The sequence below is a fragment of the Primulina eburnea genome, chromosome 16 (assembly GCF_022965805.1).
Source record: "Primulina eburnea isolate SZY01 chromosome 16, ASM2296580v1, whole genome shotgun sequence".
In the NCBI taxonomy this organism is placed as follows: Eukaryota; Viridiplantae; Streptophyta; class Magnoliopsida; order Lamiales; family Gesneriaceae; genus Primulina; species Primulina eburnea.
Genome location: NC_133116.1, coordinates 554,006 through 573,369, shown reverse-complemented (window position 1 = coordinate 573,369; position 19,364 = coordinate 554,006). Strand labels below are relative to the sequence as shown.

The following is a 19,364-nucleotide window of genomic DNA, read 5'->3' as shown; positions in this document are numbered from 1 at the left end:
AGTTGAACTTAACGTTTGGATGTGGTTTAGTTCAAACTTAATTATAGAGTTTCTTTCAAAGCTCCGTGAAGTTGGTCATGTTAATGTGAGCATGGATAACTGCATCTCATTTTCCAACCGTGTTACAAATGAGTACTTTGTATTTAAGTAACATAATGATTAAAGCAAAATTAAAAATTAAAAATAATTTTGAGAAAATAAAATTACACATAATTAAATTTTAAAATACAATAAAAGTACACAAAATTGAGAAACAAAATACGGATAATTGAAAATTACGTGTGATGAAAAAGTTGACGAATTGCACTATGCGTTATCTATAAACTACTAATATACTTTATGATGATGTTCTTATAATTTTTCTAAAACTTTCGATTTATTATAATTTTTTGAATTATATATAATCCTTTAATTTAACTATTTTTTAATATACTAAAAGTTGTTTTTGAGAAAAAAAAAAATTTGGCCGATCAAAATTTTTAAGAAATAATTAAAAAAAATTGGCACTTCATCGAGCTGGAGGGTCTCCGTGCGAGCCAACATTCTTTATCCTGAATTTGAGGTCAAATTATCAAAAAGAGAAGAAAATCAATTAGCAAAGTATAATAAGTTCGAAATTATGAAAAAATAGTTGCATATGCTGGTAGAAAACAACAAAAATAATATCAATATAGATAAGAATAATGTCATTCATGTACATATTTTTATTAATTCACAATTATATTATATAAATATCAAAGATAAAACAATGTACAACAATTGTTTGAGAGCTATAAAGATAGTTGTCCAAAATGTGTAGACATCGCAATAAATATGATTTTTGATAAATAATTAGCATATAGTTCAAATGCAAATTAACTAAATAACTGTATTAACAATGTATAAATATGGATTGATATTATGTTCAGTCCAAAAAAATGAACATTTTTCAGGACTAACATTATTTGAAGATAGTGCTACAGTGTATATATATATATATATATATATATATATATATATATATATATATATATATATATATCAGCTCTATAAATACAATTGATAACTCAACATGCACTAACTAGTTTTTGAGATACAAAAGAATTCCAACCTTCTTCCCACATACGAACATATCGTTATCCTCTCCCTCTTACAAAACTTGCTAGTGTTTGTGACCATAAAGGCAGAATAGATAGCAATGGAAATACGGTCTCAAATCGAAACAAATACAGAAGAAGAGAACCCTAATGGATCCAAATTCAATCCACTCTCACCAACATCCTCCCCCAACCATGAATTCTCCTTCACAACCTCCCTCCATCCGCAGTCGGAAGTTCCCGATCAAAACAAATCCAACCCTTCATTTGCCATGGACTTGTCGCCTGCAGACAAAATTTTCTTCCATGGGCATTTACTTCCTTTGCACTACCTCTCTAATCACCCTGTCTACCCCCGCTGCTCCACCGATTCATTCGACAGTTTCACCCTCCCAATTGAAGAACTTTCCGGAGAATATAACTCGAGCTCCAATACTTACACCGACCAGCAAGAATACATCAGCATTGATCATATTAATCCCACTTGCCAAGAAAGTTGCAGCAGTGTCTTGAAAGAAGAAGGGAGACCTAGGAAACCAATATCCTTCTCTTTCTTCGGGTTTTCGAAATGGAGAAAGGGGTGTGAAGAAAAACAGGACAACGGTAGACAAGAAACAGATCGAAAACAGAAGAGAAAGTCCAAGTTCAACTTAAGTACTGTCGTGAAAAGGTGCACGAGATTCATAAATCCATTTCTTTCTTTAAGAAACAGGAGAATGAATCCTCAGTTCCACGGTCAAACTTATTCGTCATTCTCGGGGAATTTACGTGTAAGAAACAAGAAGGAACTGAGAGGGAGGAGAGGAGAATTCTCAGCACCAGCTTCAATGAGGAATTGTCCTACAAATAGTGGCCTTTTGGTGGCAAGTGGAACTGCTACTCCTACTGCAAGAGACAGTACCATGGAAGAATTACAGGCCGCAGTTCAATCCGCAATTGCTCATTGCAAGAAATCCATTGTCGCTGAAGAAACAATACATGTCAAATAATAATTTATAGTTAATTGGCTATATGTATGTACAAAATTTACCTTGTCTAATTAAATAGTATTTGATTCTTTTTACCAATAATTTCTAGTTTGCATGAATTTGAACAAGTCTATTACGAACTATCAAATTTTAGTTTAAATGGATAGCCCGATGATTATCTGGAACGTGTTTTTAGGAGATCACACATGGCTTTCGTGTTTTTCAATAAACAAAGTGTACATAAATTATTCCTAAATGCAAAAACTGATTTTAAAAAAAAAAAGGTTCATCTGATAAAAGTGGTAATTTTTTGGAAGAACTCGACACTTTTCTTGCTTCAAAGTCGTGCATGTTAACTTGTGTAGACTGGAAATTTGACACGCTAATTTTTTAAGGAGATGTTACCGCTGTCAAATGCATATCATTAAATAGTTAATCAAAAACATTAGATTCTAATGCTCAATTAGAATATATAGAAAATTTAAACAATATAAAAGCAAACACTACGACAGATCGAGAGATCTATCAATTGAACAGTATGAGTTCATTAATTTTGTAAATGATTTTGCGACAAAATTGAAAAATATATAAAGCCCCACAAAAAGAGAACATATATAAATAAATGGGCTCGATAAAGCTTAAGAAAAAGAGAAGATTTGCATACAGGAAGGAGGAGACTTGACTTCTTTTTCCATGAAAATCACCTCATGTAATCCACTTTCTGATTAGTTTGAACGAAATTATGATTTGTGTATTCAAATTTATTCGATTTAACTAACAAGTAATATTTTTTAAAAAAAAAAAAGGAGAAAAAATTGATATTTAAAAACTACCGCGCGCCAGATAGGGGTCGAACCTATGACTTTCTGCTTAGGAAACAGACGCTCTATCCACTGAGCTACAGGCGCTTAAGTTAGAGTTCGAAAATTTTAAATTATTTATTTATATTAAATAGGCCTTTTTACTTTTAAATGGGCTTTTGTGTTGAGTCTTCGGACCACAATCAAACATCAATCGGGTTGGTTATGTGAACTATCAGACCCGTGACCCGTTATCCAAAATCCGCCCGCTAAAGGGCATTCTCTTTTTACCTTCCACTCCTCCTCAGCTCTACACGCAGTACCGCAAACGATGAACAAAATGTCAAGTTTATGTAGTGAAACAGTAAGATAATTCTTTTCCTCTTTATTTCATCATCAAAATGGCTTTAATTCCTTTTTCGAATTCTCCACCAATCGGTACCTTTCGAAGAAAATCCATCTCACAGAACCTTACTGCATCACCATTTTTGTTATCTTTTCCATTCAATAGTCCAAGATTGGGTATTAGTTTTACGATAAAGGCCGGGTCGGCAGGAGGTGGGGCGGTCCGGAGCGGTGAGGAGACGGCAGCGTATGGATCGGAGTTTCTGAGGAAGCCTGCTGTGTCACACTCTGCTGATGAAATGCCGGAGAAAGTAAGTGGGAAAGTAGGTGGTGGAGGGGGTGATACCTGGGTGGATTGGGAGGACCAGATTTTGGAGGACACCGTACCGCTGGTGGGCTTTGCGAGAATGATCCTGCATTCTGGAAAGTAAGCTCTTTCCTCTCTCTTTTTTAGCAATCTTTTATATTTTATGGATTGCGTTCCAGTTCCTTTAAATTTAGCAATTTTTGTGCGTGATTGCTCATATGTTTACTATATTTTTATTAATTTATCTTCATTATTGCAACTTTGCAAGAATGAGGAAGGACAGGGAAAGAAAACATTCCCCATTTGGATGCTGTAATTGTCTTATTAAACATCAAGGCTGTTCATATGAATAAGTTACTCGTTTTGAATATGGACGAAGGTTGCATGCTAGTTTAATTGTGAAGTTATTGCAACTGAGAGATGTTGGATGGCGAAGTTGATGCTTGAAAATGTAGGAGTTTAGGTTTAATGGATATGAATTCTACAATTGATAGGTTAGAATATGGATAGTAAATATCTAAATATCATTCAAGGGAAAAATTGTGTTCGAAACCGGTTCAATTGTTTCCAGTTATTGTGTCCATTGAGGATGACAAATGCGATGATGTTTATGCTTAGAATGATATTATTCAAGACTTGATGCTCACAATTAATTTCCATTTCCAATTCTTAAGATGATGAAGTCTGATTCTTGATTTCGATTTACATGTTAATTTATATTTGTTCATAATTTGTAATATATCTCAAATACTATCCAGGTAACCATTTCAATCCCAACTCCAATAGTATATCCCTTGCTTCTACCACACACTGTTTATGTGTATGTAACTTTTACAAATATACCATGTGTGTATTATTAAAGATCAAGGTTTTAAGCTTTACACTTGATTGTCTTCCAGGGCATCAGCACACCTAGGATTTTAGTGCTTATTACATTCCTAAATCCTATTGACCAAACACATATACTTTGTCTCCTCTGCAGATATGAAAGTGGAGATAGATTGAGTCCAGAACACGAGAAAATAATTCTTGAGAGGTTGCTTGCATATCACCCTGAGTATAGAAAGAAGATTGGATGTGGAGTTGATTACATCACGGTCACTCTCTCTCTCTCTCTATCTACACACAGATATATGTTTGTGTGTGTGTGTGTGTGTGTGTTGTGTGCGTACAAACACGCACTCATAACATTAAATGGATGCTTATTCCATGGTAGATTGTTGAAAGTAATGGGGATTAATACCGTTTTGAACAGAAGTGAGGACTTTAACTATCGTCCTGGAAATATTGAATTAAGTATTTTAGCAAACAATATATATATGTATATTGAAAAGAAGTGTTTGATGTAAACTAAAGATATTGAAGAATACGATAAACATTATAAATGAGAAATTATACTGGAATATCCTTGGGTTAGTTATTAAATAAAATTGTCGTTTTGATGGAAACTAAAACAACTCTTGAAAAAGTATGGTTATCTCTTGGAACATTGAGTATTGATAACTAGTGTGAAAATAACCTTTAATGTGTGATAGATATGCGCTTAATAGAATTGTATGCAGAAATAAAACGGTATTTATGTTATTCATGGCACTAGGATAAAAGGAATCTAAAAGTTTGTTCTGTTTTAACTGTACATGTTTCATGGTACTAGACTAAAAGATGGCTCTATTACATGAATAAGGGTAAGAAAATTTTACAATGTGAGTTTGTGTTTCATGGAATTCTTGGAAACACAAAATCCTTTGAAAATCACAGCCAGCCATAGATCATGTTACTGGTTTCATTTTTCTGAGAATACATTTTCAGGAAATATTTTTCGAAAATACATAACCTAATATACCCTTTGTTTCTTGATTGCACTTGACAGATTGGGTACCATCCTAATTTTGAGGGCTCGAGATGTTTATTCCTAGTCCGTAAAGATGGAGAATTGGTGGATTTCTCCTATTGGAAATGCTTGAAGGGTTTGATCCAGACAAATTATCCTCTATACGCTGACAGTTTTATTCTCAGGCATTTTAGAAAGCACAGACGTAACGACTGAGAAGGTTAACTAGTACAGTTTTATTCTCAGGCATTTTAGAAAGCACAGACGTAACGGCTGAGAAGGTTAACTAGTTCTTCTTTTCTAGTCTGTTTTGGCCAGAAATTTTTGTTGTCTATGACTTGATGGGTGTCTTAGAGTTGGTCGGATCACTTCAGATTTGTGCCAAATACTCTTGTATCATTTGTTGTAAATTAGGATTCAAGCGACTCATATGCATGGAGGAGACTGTTGGGAGAGCTAATTCTAGAATATATGTGATTGGGCCCGTCTCTATAGTAGTTTGAGTCCAATATAACTCCAGGAATCTGGTTCACGGCCTTTTAAAATGTTCTTGTGGAAAAATAAAATCAATGTTTTTTGTAGTTTGATATGTTACGTGAAATTTTCAAAGGAAAATTGATTCCGGAACCTGAAAAAATTAGTCGGAAGTACTAATTTCAAAAATTTTACTATTTTTTTTGTTGACTCAACAGGCTGCTCGTGGATTTTTCCTTTTTTCCCTCGATCTTCGTGCAATGTTTTGACTTAATATACATATAAAAATATCCATTACTTCTCATGTATAATTGAATATATATTTTTCTATACAAAAATAAAACAAGTTACCCTATATCTAGAATTTTGTTTATTTCAGTGAGATTTATCCAGAATTCCTAAACGAGATTTGTAATCTGAATATAACACAATAATTAATATCCTTGATGACACATTGACCAACTAAACAACAACAAACCTAAAGAATTAAATAATGCGCACTCTAGCTTTTTCCGTACATATATACACATTTTTTTGCATAATAATTTTGATATCTTTCCACTTGAAAATTGTGAATGATATTTTTTACAAAAATCAGACAGCTGTATCTTTTTTGTCCCATTCCGTATATAATGGGTGTGTGTGTGTGTATATGTATATATATATATATATATAGAAGACAAGAGAGTGTAATTTTTTGAGTTGGGAGTGACATTTAAAAGATCTGGATACCAACACTGCAACTAAAATTGCTTCTCATGTTGTTTTCTACTCGCACTTTCGCTCTTTTCGAAGACTGTATATATTGATTGCGTGCAAGCTTTCTATTCTGTCCAAGTCCAACACCTTTTTACAAAAACCAAGGTTGAAAAAATATGGACATTATCGTTATCTTTTAATTTATATTAAATCACCACTTCGATTTAGTCTGTTAAATTACTTGGTTAGTTACATATTGCACTAACCTGATATTGACCAACATGTACTATCGTCTTCGTATGGTGTCATTGTAGTAATAAAAAGGGAACATGGGATGCGTAGGAATTCAAGTGTATGTCTATTTTTCTAAAATATTACAAATGGCAGAAACCTAGCGTTGTCTGGATGTTTATTAAATTGCCCTTCCAGACAAGTTAATTGGTCGTAAATGCGATGGAGAAAGATGAGGAATTCAAATTATTTATTTGCAAAAAATAAAGAGGAAACAGTGAAATAAAATATGATATTATCTCAGACAAAATCAACTATAGCAGGAAGGGGACGAAATAGCAGTTGGCGAATATTAAATATCGCATTAAATTTGTTTCTATTTTGTGAATGCTACACCACAGTTACAGTATAATTAGAAGCTTGCATGGTGAAAGAGTGGTGGTTGGGGGGAGGGGGGGTCCATTTTAATTTACCAGCATATATTTGCAGCAGGCAAACTATATCATATGTACCTTTTTGTCCATGTTCAATGGACAAAATCTAGGAATCCAAGATCCCCTTTGATTTAAACTTTTGTTGTTACTCGTGGTTTGCATGATTAAGATTAACTTTTCTTTTTTCCCGATTCCCTGCGGCCATTTAATTTTCCTTCGGATCAAAAGCAATTGCGAATGTTTAATCATCAAATTTCAGTATTGCCAACATATCCTGTTTAATGGGATTCTTCAACATCTCCATTATGACGTCGAATAAAATGAATATTAATAATACTTATAGAATGATGATTAGATTGATTATTTTTGTGTAGTTGTCTGTGTTGCACGGACTTGGAATCGGTCCTGTCACAGTTTCCAGAGGGATAATTATTCCTATTTAATTCAACGTTTTTTCTGTCATTTCCTTATTTTACTTTCCCGCAATCTAAGCCAAAGAACCCTCCACAATGCAGTCAAACTTTTTTCCAGTCACGCCATATTTTTTTTATTAAGCATGGAAAATAGATCAATACCCAATCAAAAACTTTTGTTTACAGGACAATCATGATTTGATGGAGACGACACAGCCCTCCTTCAATCCAATCAAAGTCAAAAACATCGTCTTTATCGTTAATCCATAAGCTAAAAACAGGTGACAAAGACCCGATTTTTATATTTGTGAGTAACATGGATTATTTGCAGACTTGGCCCTTTCCTTGAGAATGCCAGAGGCAGGTATTCAAGAATCGGGATGGGGCTTCAGGGCACGAGATGTGAGCCCGAATTCTTTCATTTTTAATGCTGAATCAAACTTCAGCCTCTTCTCATCTGCTTCTGGTAGTGTTGAGCGCTGCTCTTTTACATCTGATGCACCTGATCAAGATTCTCTCGCCTCTGAAATTTCTCAAGTAATGCTGATTATTTTCTCCGATTCACCTTACTTTTTCCTTTGCCCGATTTCAGGTTTTTGCCACTTGCATTATAAGAAATATACGTGTTTGTTTAATGAACTTGAAAATTGTTACCTTGATTATGTTTAGATCCTCGATATGTACTTTGTTTGCCCTCCTTTCATGCACACATGTTCGATAAATAAAACTGGTTTTGTCTTTCCCAATTGGTCGACATTTGAAAAATGATAATGCTGTTGAAATTTACATCTGAAACAGAAAAGTCACTGGTTGTAGTTAGAGGAAATAGTTAAAGAATCTATTAACTGGATTTTCAGACGCGGATTTTGAATCTTAGCATTTTAGTTCAATATATGAACTGGAAAGTTGTAATCTTTGATTTGAAACAGCAGTTGGCAGGGCATGAATTGGCTGAGGATTTGAGTGGTCCAGATATAGATCCAAACAAGCCGAAACTAGCATACAAGAATATTGTTAACCTCAGTAGGAAAGGAAGGACTAAAGGTACTGTTTTCCTTTTTTGCTTGAGTTTGGACGCTAGATTAGCTGGCTTTTGACCATACTGATGTATGTTGAATGGTCACAAGAATTGGTGCAAAATTTCAACCACGGATCAAAATACTTACTTTTTTGTTCAAATATAATGTGTACTCAGTTCAAATATTAGATAGCAGTGAGGCAGAAACTACAGAGGATGAAAATCTGGCTATAGTGTCTGCAAGAAATTCGTTCTCTCGAGCCCTCAAAGGTATCAAGATCAGTGCATTATGTTTCATAGTGTAAATCAAGAATGCACCTTTTGTGCTGATTAATTTAGCAACCTTTCCTTTCTTGGTGGGTTAATTTGACCAGAATGTCAAGACAGAAGGTTGAGATCCGTAGGGTCATTGAACAAATCAGATCGCAGAACTGCTTCTGTGGATTTCAACATTTCTGTGAGTAATTCTGGGAACTCCTCTTCACCACGGTTTGGTGCGATGAAAAAACCATCAGCTGCAACTCGAAGGACCAGCGCATTCCCAAGTCCTGGCACACCTAATTACCGACACCCAAGTATAAGGATTCAAAAAGGATGGAGTTCTGAACGGATTCCATCTCACACCAATGCGAATAAGAGGACTGTAAATACTGCATTGTTGCCTTACCATAATGGAAGGACCTTGCCTTCGAAATGGGAAGATGCAGAAAGGTGGATTTTTAGTCCTGTATCTGGAGATAGGTTCTATAAGGGCATCAATTCATCAGCCACAGAGACGTCCCAGATCAAAGAGTGGGCCACTTGGGCCTCCGGGTGTTGCTTACTATCAGATGTTTTCTCCTGCTGCACCTATGTCTGCAGGAGGGAATACTGTGAAGCTAATTGCAAACTCGCCATTTTCGGCTGGAGTGTTGGCTGCCGATGGCTTGTGGATTCGAACTGCTGATTGTGATGGTAATGCGAACTTTCTTATAGGGACGGAGCCTTGTATGGCGAGATCGATTAGCATACATGGATGTTCAGAATTGATAAGCCAATCATCATTGACTAGACACCAAGGTATAGAATTGTTCTCTCAGTTATTTTGTGCTACTGAGGGTTTTCTGTGTAACATATGCCATCTGATTGTACATAAGTACTTTTGAAATTCATATTTCAAAAGATACGTGGTTCACAGCCTGGTGTTTTTTCTCTTGTAGCATAAGACCAACCTTGTTTTGTATATCCTCTTACCTTCCAAGTGGTTAAGTTAACATTTGATTTGATTCATTATCACTTTACATAATGCCATATATCCTCATAGATGAGAAATGCAATGGTTTTGAAGATGCGGCCAACAATATATCACGTGATATTTCGAGGCGGGACATGGCCACTCAAATGAGTCCAGAGAGTAGTATCCAGTCCTCATCCGAGAGGAAATCATCCTTCTCTCTTGCGACTCCTTCTATTCTACCCCTTGTAGAGTTTGAATGTAAGCACGCCTCCAAACTGGAGATCAGGGATGTGCCGGTTGATGAACCAGTCACCATGACAAGGTGGTCCAAAAAGAATAAGAGTAAGAATTCTGAGAGAGACGGTGGCTATATAAATGACTGGAAAAGAAAAGCTGTAAACATTGGCTCTGCTACTTGGGAAGTGTCAATGGAGACATCTAAGAGTATTTCAACGTAACTTAATTCAACTATTCCCTTTTCTTTTGCTCGTCACAATTACAAGTATGCATATAAATATATCTATCATAGCAAAGGATGCTCAGTACATATGTAATTTTATTGTTGCTACCACTTTCAGAATTCAGAGGGAAGAAGCTAGAATTACTGCATGGGAGACTTTACAAAAAGCAAAAGCTGAAGCTGCAATAAGGAAACTAGAGGTATACTTTCAAGATTTTCCCTAAGCTTTCAAGATTTTCCCTAAGCACACAAATCACTTGGATCGCAAAATGGCATAGACATCTATGAATTAACTTTTGATCATTGTCTAGATGAAATTGGAGAAAAAGAGGTCATCTTCTATGGACAAAATTATGAACAAACTGAGATCTTCACAGAAGAAGGTTCGGGATATGAGAAGCTCAGTGATCACGAACCAGGCTCATCAGATTGAAAGGCCCTCTGTCAAAGCATTATCCTTTCGAAGAACTTGTCAAATAGGTTCATTGAGTGGTTGCTTTACTTGTCATGCATTTTAGATTCCTTCGATATCATTCAAGACATAATAATTTTCACAAAAGTTTGTATCCAAAGGTTTAACTTGGCATTGTGGTCGACGGTCGTGCGTCTTGTTGTAAGTATATGTTGTCTTCAGACATTTATCCAGAAGTGACTAGGAGATCCGTTTATATATCTTTTCTCTAATTTATAAGCAAGAGGCCATAATAAAATGGTCTCTTTTGTGTGACCAATTTCAAATTATAACTCTCTTTAAAATGATTAATTGATCATGATATACCTAATAGTCCTCTCTCACGATACTTTTGGTTATAAAGAGAACAATATACGATTAAAAGGAAATTTGATTTTTAAAAACTCAGAGGTATTCAAATTTTCATTAAAGCACAAACATAAAAGCATAAAGTACCATAATAAAATGTCAAAAAAATTATTTGTTTGAATTTGAATGAATTTCTTATTAATCATTTATCTCTCGGTCTTCTCTCTCCATTCAACTCATGCTTTTACATATTTCTCTTCTCCTTCAAACCACATTCCTGTCTACAAATCTTTATTTTCATCTTCATTTTTTTTTTTTTTTTTTTCATTTTTAGCCGATTTAGGTAGTGATATTTTCTAAATAGCTGGTTAACTCACTTTTACAATTTGAAATCAAAAGAAAAATCTTTAATAAAACATAAATTTCAAATTTCTTGAATTTTGACACTTGGAAAGAACTCGTTTTAAAAAATTTATTAAATATTATTCTCTTTATTTTATAACTTCTAAAATTAAAGTTCTATTAGTTCTAAATTTTATTTATGAAATTCTTTAATAAAATTATCACGTTATCTATAATAAAATTATAAAATTTAATTGTATAGAATATATATATATATATATATATGATTTGCGCATTAATTTAATTACAATGTTACGTACATACGTGCATCAACACACGCACAAACATATATATACAAAAGATATTTATACCATTTGAGATAGCACTCAAACAAGCATAACAATCTTCTATCATCAAATTGACTTCGTCATCATTGCATTGATCAATATTTTAGACGAGTTAAATTGTTATTAATAAAAAGAATATAAAAATATATTTTAAAAATAAATAAATCTTTTCAAAATTAAAAATTATCAGATTTATTTTTTGAATGAGTTTTAATTATTTTTTAGAACATGTTAACAAAATTTACAACAAATTCTTATTAAAAAGCATAATAATTTATAGATATTCAATATACCAAAATTTAACGATTACTCCACTAAAAATTTGGAAGATTTCATATTTCTAAAATAAAAAATTATAATTTATCTAATATTTTAGATAGCATGTAAAACTAAATATATAAAAATATCACAAAATCCAAAATTATAAATGAATTTAAATGAAATAACATAATCAATGTAGAAATTTAAATATATTATATATTTTTAATTGACGTAAAAATTTAAATTTAAAAAAAGAAATCGAAAAGACTTCATATTTAGTTAAATATTTATTTTTTATTTGTTTTCAAATATTTAACGCATAAGTTATTACAATAATACTGATAATTATTTTATTTTATAGATATTATTTTTAGCTGCAACTTACTATCTTTGACAGATTGTTCTGCTTTTATATAGATATATTGATATATTATTGTTATTATTAAATAGCTACAGTTTTAAATTCTTTGAAGTGAAAATGCTGTATCTATCTATTTGCAATGAGGTTAACGATATCGATAATTAATTTGCATGTGAAAAAAATGATCGATATTATTGGACCAATCACAAATTTATTGCACCACTAGTTAGTGTCATAAAAAACCATTTTTTTATTGCTATTATTTTGGAAGCATTTAATAAGTATCCATAACCCTCCTAATTAATATGAATTTAAAAACATTTATACTCGAATTATCATTCTTCCCTATTGTTAAGTTTTACTCACTCAAAATCTATATATTTTATTAACTTTCGAATTCGTGCACTTATCATTGATGTTTTGGGGATATATGTTACTTTGACTTGTGCCAAATTTCTTGCAATAAAAATAAGTATTATCCACGTTTATTCTTACCAAAAATAGTTATCTACGAGAGACAATACCAAAAAAAGTGAAATATCAGATTTGAAGCCCAAAAAATCGAACACAAAACGTTGACAGGCGAAGACGAGTGAAAGTAACAAATTGGTAGACCAAATGACACAAGACGTTTCAATACACTGTTCGGCGAATGCCATGCAATAACATTAATGAACGTGTTTTTGTATTATTTAATACATTCCGGAAACAGCATGTGGACAAGGGATGAAGAATTTATTGCTTTGATATTGAGTACAAGACGTCCCACTAAAATTTCGATTCAAATCCACAAAGTCATAACTATTTATAACATCAATTTTTTTTTTATTTCTTTCACCATTAAATTAGTACTTTCTGTGAAAAAAATACGTATTTACACATTAAAGTCAACGACTGGATGGATACATTGGAGATGTATCTTTTATTTAATTATCAAAATATCACATATCCTTTTGTGATGTTGTTACATTACATACGAAAGATTCATTGTACATTCGAGAAAAAATGTCTATATGCTTGATTAACAGTCGACAGGGTGGCGGCATTCCCATAACAAGATGCTGGGGATTCATTGGATTTCCCACAATATGGGATTTCCCTTTGAAGTGAAACCCTTTCTTATATATATAATTAGCACAATATGGTATATTGTTCAATGTTCCTAGATTTTTATTGGATTGCGTCGACATTTTTTTATTTGCATGATTCGTAAGACACGAACACCACCAATTAAATTTCCCTCCTGCTTTAGGAGACAACCAACCCTTTCGCCAGAAAATTCCTAAATCTTGCAAAAATACATGTATATGCGTACATATACGTATATAGCGACCTGCGGATGAAATGTCTGCATACATATGTTTGTATATATATGTATACATGTATAACTCTAGAGATATTGTACATCGTTCATATTTTAACATGGCCCTACAAGTTACTAGTTTAAGGAGCAAGTGTGTCATTCGAATGCCCTACTTAGTGCATCCCTATTCTTCTTGCTTTAATGCAAGTTCATCTTCATCAATTTTTTTTAATAATCGAACAAATTAATCCAACTTGAAAATTTGAACAAATTAAATACTTCGAAAATTAATCCAAATTATTAGCAGCTTAAAGAATTAAATTTAACCGAATTTTTTCAAAGTAATTGTCACATCCAATGGAATATATATCCACGGGCTTTGAGACATGATAGATGACATGAAATGCGATCCCAACTACTAAACCTCAGAATTCTAAAAAATATATAGCCAAGTTTAAAAAGTACACTTGTAATGCAATAATTCTCAAATTTGGAGTACACGCTAACACAGCACGTCACTTTCTTCCTGTCTCCGTTAGATTTTTGTTTATATGATCGAATTGACCGCGAAGATAGTTTGCACATGGGATCGGAGTGTAAGCCAATTCCATAATAATCAGAGTTGATTTGATTTCTTTCTATTTAAAGAGATATATATAATAGCACTGAAAATTAGAATCCTTAATTGCACTTTTATATTTGCATGCGAATTCAGAGAATCACCAAGATTTTCTGCTGACTTATTAATAATTAAAAATTATATCACTTTTTAATATCATGGTGGCTATATTATTTAATATAATCGTTTTCCAACGTGTTTATCTATTGAATATTGAACGTACCGTTTCCTAATTATGGGGTTACCTATATATGTTTGTCACGTGCAAATAATCAAATTTCTGAACTACTTTTTTGAATATTTTATCTACAATTTGTAATTTAATATGTGTGTTATATTTGCTCAGATTCTGGATCATATAAAATATTTATAAAGTAAACTATCAAAGTTAAAATTTTGTCAGCATATTTGTTGGCCTGGGGATTCCTGATAAGCACGAATTATATAGCATTTTAGGGATTTTATTTTATCGTATTCGTGCTTATTTGGCATTTTTATTCCGAGTTTTGCGCTTATTTCGTTTCATTTTGGCTGATTGTAGGTTTGACCAAAAGAGGAGGAAAGCCAAAGAAGTGAAAGAAATGTCAAACTCTGCAATGCCACGTCAGAAATAACCGGAAGAATAGGAAGAAAGCATGAACCAATACACAGACCCTTACACGGATCCCGTGTAAGGGTCCGTGTCATTCAACCACAAAAGAAGAATTTTGCCAGTAGGTCCACGGACCCGTTCCCGGACCCCTACACGGGGTCCGTGTTTTCCACTTCCCAAAATGACGAAATACAGTAGGTACACGGACCTCTACACGGACCCCAGCACGGGGTCCGTGTCTCTTATTTTCGCATACCAGAATAAATTCGCGATTTCTTCTACCCAAAATCCCTAACCCCCAAAATCGGCCTCCTCCACCTTTCAAAATCGCTCCCGCCGCACCACCGCCGCACCACTGCCGCACCATCGCCGACCACCGCCGGAGCACAGCCCTTCGCCGAGTTTTCGTCATCACCGTCTTCGAGTTTATGGTAAGAGTGGCTACCCCTCGTCTCAAATTAGCAATTATCAGTGTTGGGAAATTTATGCTGCTGTAGAAGAGATAATCTATTGCGAATTGGTCCGATTATTGCTTGGGTTTCATCCCTCGTGTGTTGGCTTGTTGGACTTTACTTGAGGCATATTCTATCTTCATGATTGATGTTGATTTAGTGTTGAGAGTGCATTGTTTTGGAAGCCATTGATCGTGAATTGAGGGTGTGTTTCCTACTTCTTGAGTTGGTGTTAAGTTGTGCGTTATTTTTGTTTGCTTGGGATCGGTTGAATTGTGTTTCTGAGTTGGGATTGCTGTGTTTCTTTGTCCGCCCCTTCGAGTTCGGCCTTTCACGTCATCATGCCTCCTCGTCGACTGGTTAGCAAGCGTGCACGAAGCGAGGCTTCCTCATCATCCCGTCGTGCCAGAGTAGAGTTTGACTCCTCCAGATTCACATCCCTCGAGAACTCTGATTGGTACTCTGCCTTGCATGAGAACGCAATGATTATTGAAAAGTCTATTCATCCCCGTATCGACGCCGAGGTACCTCTGAGGGCGGAATTCGATAAGTTTGGTTGGGGTCCCCTCTTAGACATCTCCGGGCCATACTACCCTGATCTGGTGTGGCAGTTTTATGCGAATTTTGAAGAGAAAGACAAAACAGGGTTGACATCGATCCGTACTTACGTCAAGGGCGTCCCCATCGGCATTTCTAGCGATTATCTGGCCTCGATTTTGGGAGTCCCCAATGATGGCCCTTGGGTGGAATTCAACCAGATCGATTTTTTTCACTCCGACAGCACGTACAGAATCCCACAGGCACGGGACCGCCTCGACTACGATACGACCCCAACCGGGTCCCGCTCCAGCATCCTCCCGACGTCCATCCCACTACTGGACCGTTTGATCTGTTATTTCACTGGTGCCAACATTATTCCGAGGAAGGCGAGCAACAATGAGGTCCGTCACATGGATCTGTACATCATTGATAAGATGTTGAATGGATTGGGGGCCATTCCTGCTATTCCGGTGGCGTCGATTATCATCTCACATATGCGTTCCGTCGCTCACATTGACCCCACCAAGAATAAGAAGCCGTATGCCCCGTTTCCCATCATCATAGCTCGGATTTTAGCGGCCCATGGCGTCGACTTCACTGGTGAGACATCATTCATGCCTACCTCTACCCAGATGCTCACTGCTCAGGCCATGCAGGGCATGTTCTTCATTTTTCGACAGGGAGCGTGGTATCGTAATCCTGGGAGTCGACACATCAGTCATCATCCCCGGGATCCACCGGTGCCTCCCCCCGCCATCGCTGACCGGGCCTGGGAACCTCGTATGGAGGAAGAAGCGGCTATGGATGCCCGCGCTGGCCCACAGAATTATGCGCCCCCACGACGGCGTGCACCGAGAGGTATCCGTCCGGTCTTTTCGGCCATCTTTGATACCATGGACGACATCCGCACTCGCTTGGCTCGTATCGAGCATTATCAGCAGACACAGTCGTCTACCGCCGATATCTTTGCGCCACCCTGCGACCGATCCGCACTTGACGGGCTGGAGGACTTGGAGCTCGGATCTGATGAGGAGTAGTCGTTTCATTTTTTTTATTTTCAGACTTTTGGAGGGTTGATTGTTCTCTAGCTTTGATTATTACTTTCCGATGCTGTTGTTGATATTCTGAGACTTATTTATTTATGATTATTCTCGGCTGGCTTTACTTGTGTGCATGATTGATATTCCTGTTCATTTTTACGTTTCCTTGTGTATTCGATGTCGTGTTTTTCAGGAGTTGCTGATTTCTACCACATTTTGCCACTTACTCGACCTTTGTCCAGGGAAGTGTTTTTGCTTTAACTGTCCTGATCATACATTTTTTTACCTGTTTTACACTGAGGGCAGTGTCGATTTCAAAGTGTGGGGGTAGGTCAGTTTAATTTCACATCGTTGCACACCACTTAACAGCACTTTTCACGTAGGATGAGATTATTTTTAGACAACGAACTCCTGTTTAACTTGATATTCTGATTAATTTGTTAGATTTTGGATCACCCGGGAAATCGTTTCACGCCTAGTATTGAATGAGATGAGTCGTAGTTTCAAGGAGAGAGTCAGACATTAACTAGTTCTGTATCAACATTTCATTCTATGCACGTGGTCAGATTTTTGTTCATTAACGGTAAATCGGTGTAAGGTGAACTTAAAAAAAAAAAAAAAAAAAAATAGATATATCGAACAACGGTCCCTAGAACTTGTCTGATTAGCCCTCGAAGCGAAAATACGAACGATGGTGACTTAGGGATGATTTAGGCGATCTTTGGACCGTTTGAGCCTTTCAAGCCTAACCGATACATCAGTTATTGTCTCTAGTAACCCTTTTTGAGCCTACAAAAATCGAATGGTGTGTGTCTATGACACACGATTAGCCCCCATTCGTAATTTATTCAAAGTCCCACATCAACTACCTGGAGTTTAGCCTATACACTTTTCCCTACCCACTTGTGAGATAAATAAACTTCCTGTACACATTGAAACGGTTGAAATACCCCAATGGGTTGAAGAAATATGTGTGAAGGAGTCAATGAATCTTTATTCAAAAAAAAAAAAAAAAAAAAAAAAGAAAGAATAGAGAAACAGAAAGAAAAGAAAAGGGAAGAAAGTGTGTAGTATTGAAAACACCCGAAAAATCTGTGGGTGAAAGTTGATGGATAATGGTAAAGAAAGGAAACGAAGGGGGCTCTAAAAATGATGAAAATGCAGTAGTTGGTGATGAGTCAAAAGTTAAGTGAATGTGCGACAGGATTAATTTTTTATGTTCTCTCACCTTTGATTCCCACGCCTTCTTTTGTAGCCGTGAACCGTGGCCTTACGTTATAAGCTTAAAAAGACCTATTAACCTAGTCGTCGTCGTTCAACATTTAGTAGAGAGGGGTACGAAAGTCAAGCATATGGGGCGGTTCGATAACAAACAAAAAGAAGTGATCCTAAAACCAAGTAACTGTTGATGAGTACGAGTCTGACATGCACACTACACACATCTTGTTCCGTTGATCTTTACTGGTGACTGTTAGATTTTTAAATTGCAACGAAAACGAATCTTGTGATTTGCGAAGCGTAATCTTTTGACCGGGGGTGAACGATTTTGACAAATTGAGAAGTTTTGATTGTGGTACTTGAGTTCTGAATCTGAAATATTTCTCATCCTTATCTTTGTCTGATTTGTTCGAGGACGAACAAGGGTTAAGTGTGGGGGAGTTGATAAGCACGAATTATATAGCATTTTAGGGATTTTATTTTATCGTATTCGTGCTTATTTGGCATTTTTATTCCGAGTTTTGCGCTTATTTCGTTTCATTTTGGCTGATTGTAGGTTTGACCAAAAGAGGAGGAAAGCCAAAGAAGTGAAAGAAATGTCAAACTCTGCAATGCCACGTCAGAAATAACCGGAAGAATAGGAAGAAAGCATGAACCAATACACAGACCCTTACACGGATCCCGTGTAAGGGTCCGTGTCATTCAACCACAAAAGAAGAATTTTGCCGAAGAGACACGGACCTGGGCACGGACCCCGGAGACAGGTCCGTGCCATTCAGTTGCCAAGATGCAATTTACAGAGCCTCGACGGACCCCTTGACGGACCCCTGCACGGGGTCCGTGTCCCTTATCACCCGAGAACCCAACTTACAGTATGTGGACGGACCTCCAGACGGACCCCTGCACAGGGTCCGTGTCAGCCATTTTCGAGAAAGAAAAGTCCAGAGCCTACACGGACCCCTCTCCGGATGCAGGCACGGGGTCCGTGTGGGCAATATCAGATCGAGATTTTGGAAAAGATTTGCTCGTAATCTGGAAAGAAATAAAACCCAAAAACGAGGAACAAAAGAGGGGTTGTTGAATTTCTGAGAGAGCAGCCGACTTCTAAGCGAAAAAGAGGAGATTTCAGATTTGTTGAAGAAGGCAACGGCTCGGGGAGAAAATCGAGGGAGAAACCAACGCGCTGCACACGCAGATCTGCGCGCCATCGCTGAGATTTTCTCGTCTCTTTTAATTTCTTAGTTTTATTCATGAATT

At 35.9% G+C, this 19,364-nt stretch overlaps 2 protein-coding genes, 1 non-coding gene and 1 pseudogene across 5 annotated transcripts; 3 read left to right on the top strand and 1 right to left on the bottom strand.

Annotated features, from left to right (window-relative positions):
- Positions 1 to 1,118: 1,118 nt before the first annotated feature.
- On the top strand, positions 1,119 to 2,112 carry LOC140816976 (BRI1 kinase inhibitor 1-like). The gene has a single exon (XM_073176497.1). It carries the CDS (start codon positions 1,178 to 1,180, stop codon positions 2,063 to 2,065), a length of 888 nt encoding a protein of 295 aa, XP_073032598.1. The 5' UTR covers positions 1,119 to 1,177; the 3' UTR covers positions 2,066 to 2,112.
- Positions 2,113 to 2,879: 767 nt separating this feature from the next.
- TRNAR-CCU (transfer RNA arginine (anticodon CCU)) lies at positions 2,880 to 2,952 on the bottom strand. Its single transcript has one exon. It is a non-coding gene; the product is annotated as a tRNA-Arg (tRNA).
- Positions 2,953 to 3,091: 139 nt separating this feature from the next.
- LOC140816597 (protein DCL, chloroplastic-like) lies at positions 3,092 to 7,894 on the top strand. 3 transcript variants are annotated; one of them, XM_073175969.1, is made up of 4 exons: positions 3,092 to 3,616; positions 4,479 to 4,593; positions 5,367 to 5,547; positions 7,765 to 7,894. In XM_073175969.1, exons 1-3 carry the CDS (start codon positions 3,246 to 3,248, stop codon positions 5,541 to 5,543), a joined length of 663 nt encoding a protein of 220 aa, XP_073032070.1. In that variant the 5' UTR covers positions 3,092 to 3,245; the 3' UTR covers positions 5,544 to 5,547; positions 7,765 to 7,894. The 3 variants fall into 3 exon arrangements, with proteins under 3 accessions (XP_073032070.1, XP_073032069.1, XP_073032068.1); XM_073175968.1 differs by lacking the exon at positions 7,765 to 7,894 and adding an exon at positions 5,742 to 5,912; XM_073175967.1 differs by lacking the exon at positions 7,765 to 7,894 and adding an exon at positions 5,609 to 5,912 and having other exon boundaries at positions 3,093 to 3,616.
- A 22-nt stretch (positions 7,895 to 7,916) lies between these two features.
- Positions 7,917 to 10,942, top strand: LOC140816596 (uncharacterized; annotated as a pseudogene).
- Positions 10,943 to 19,364: the final 8,422 nt, after the last annotated feature.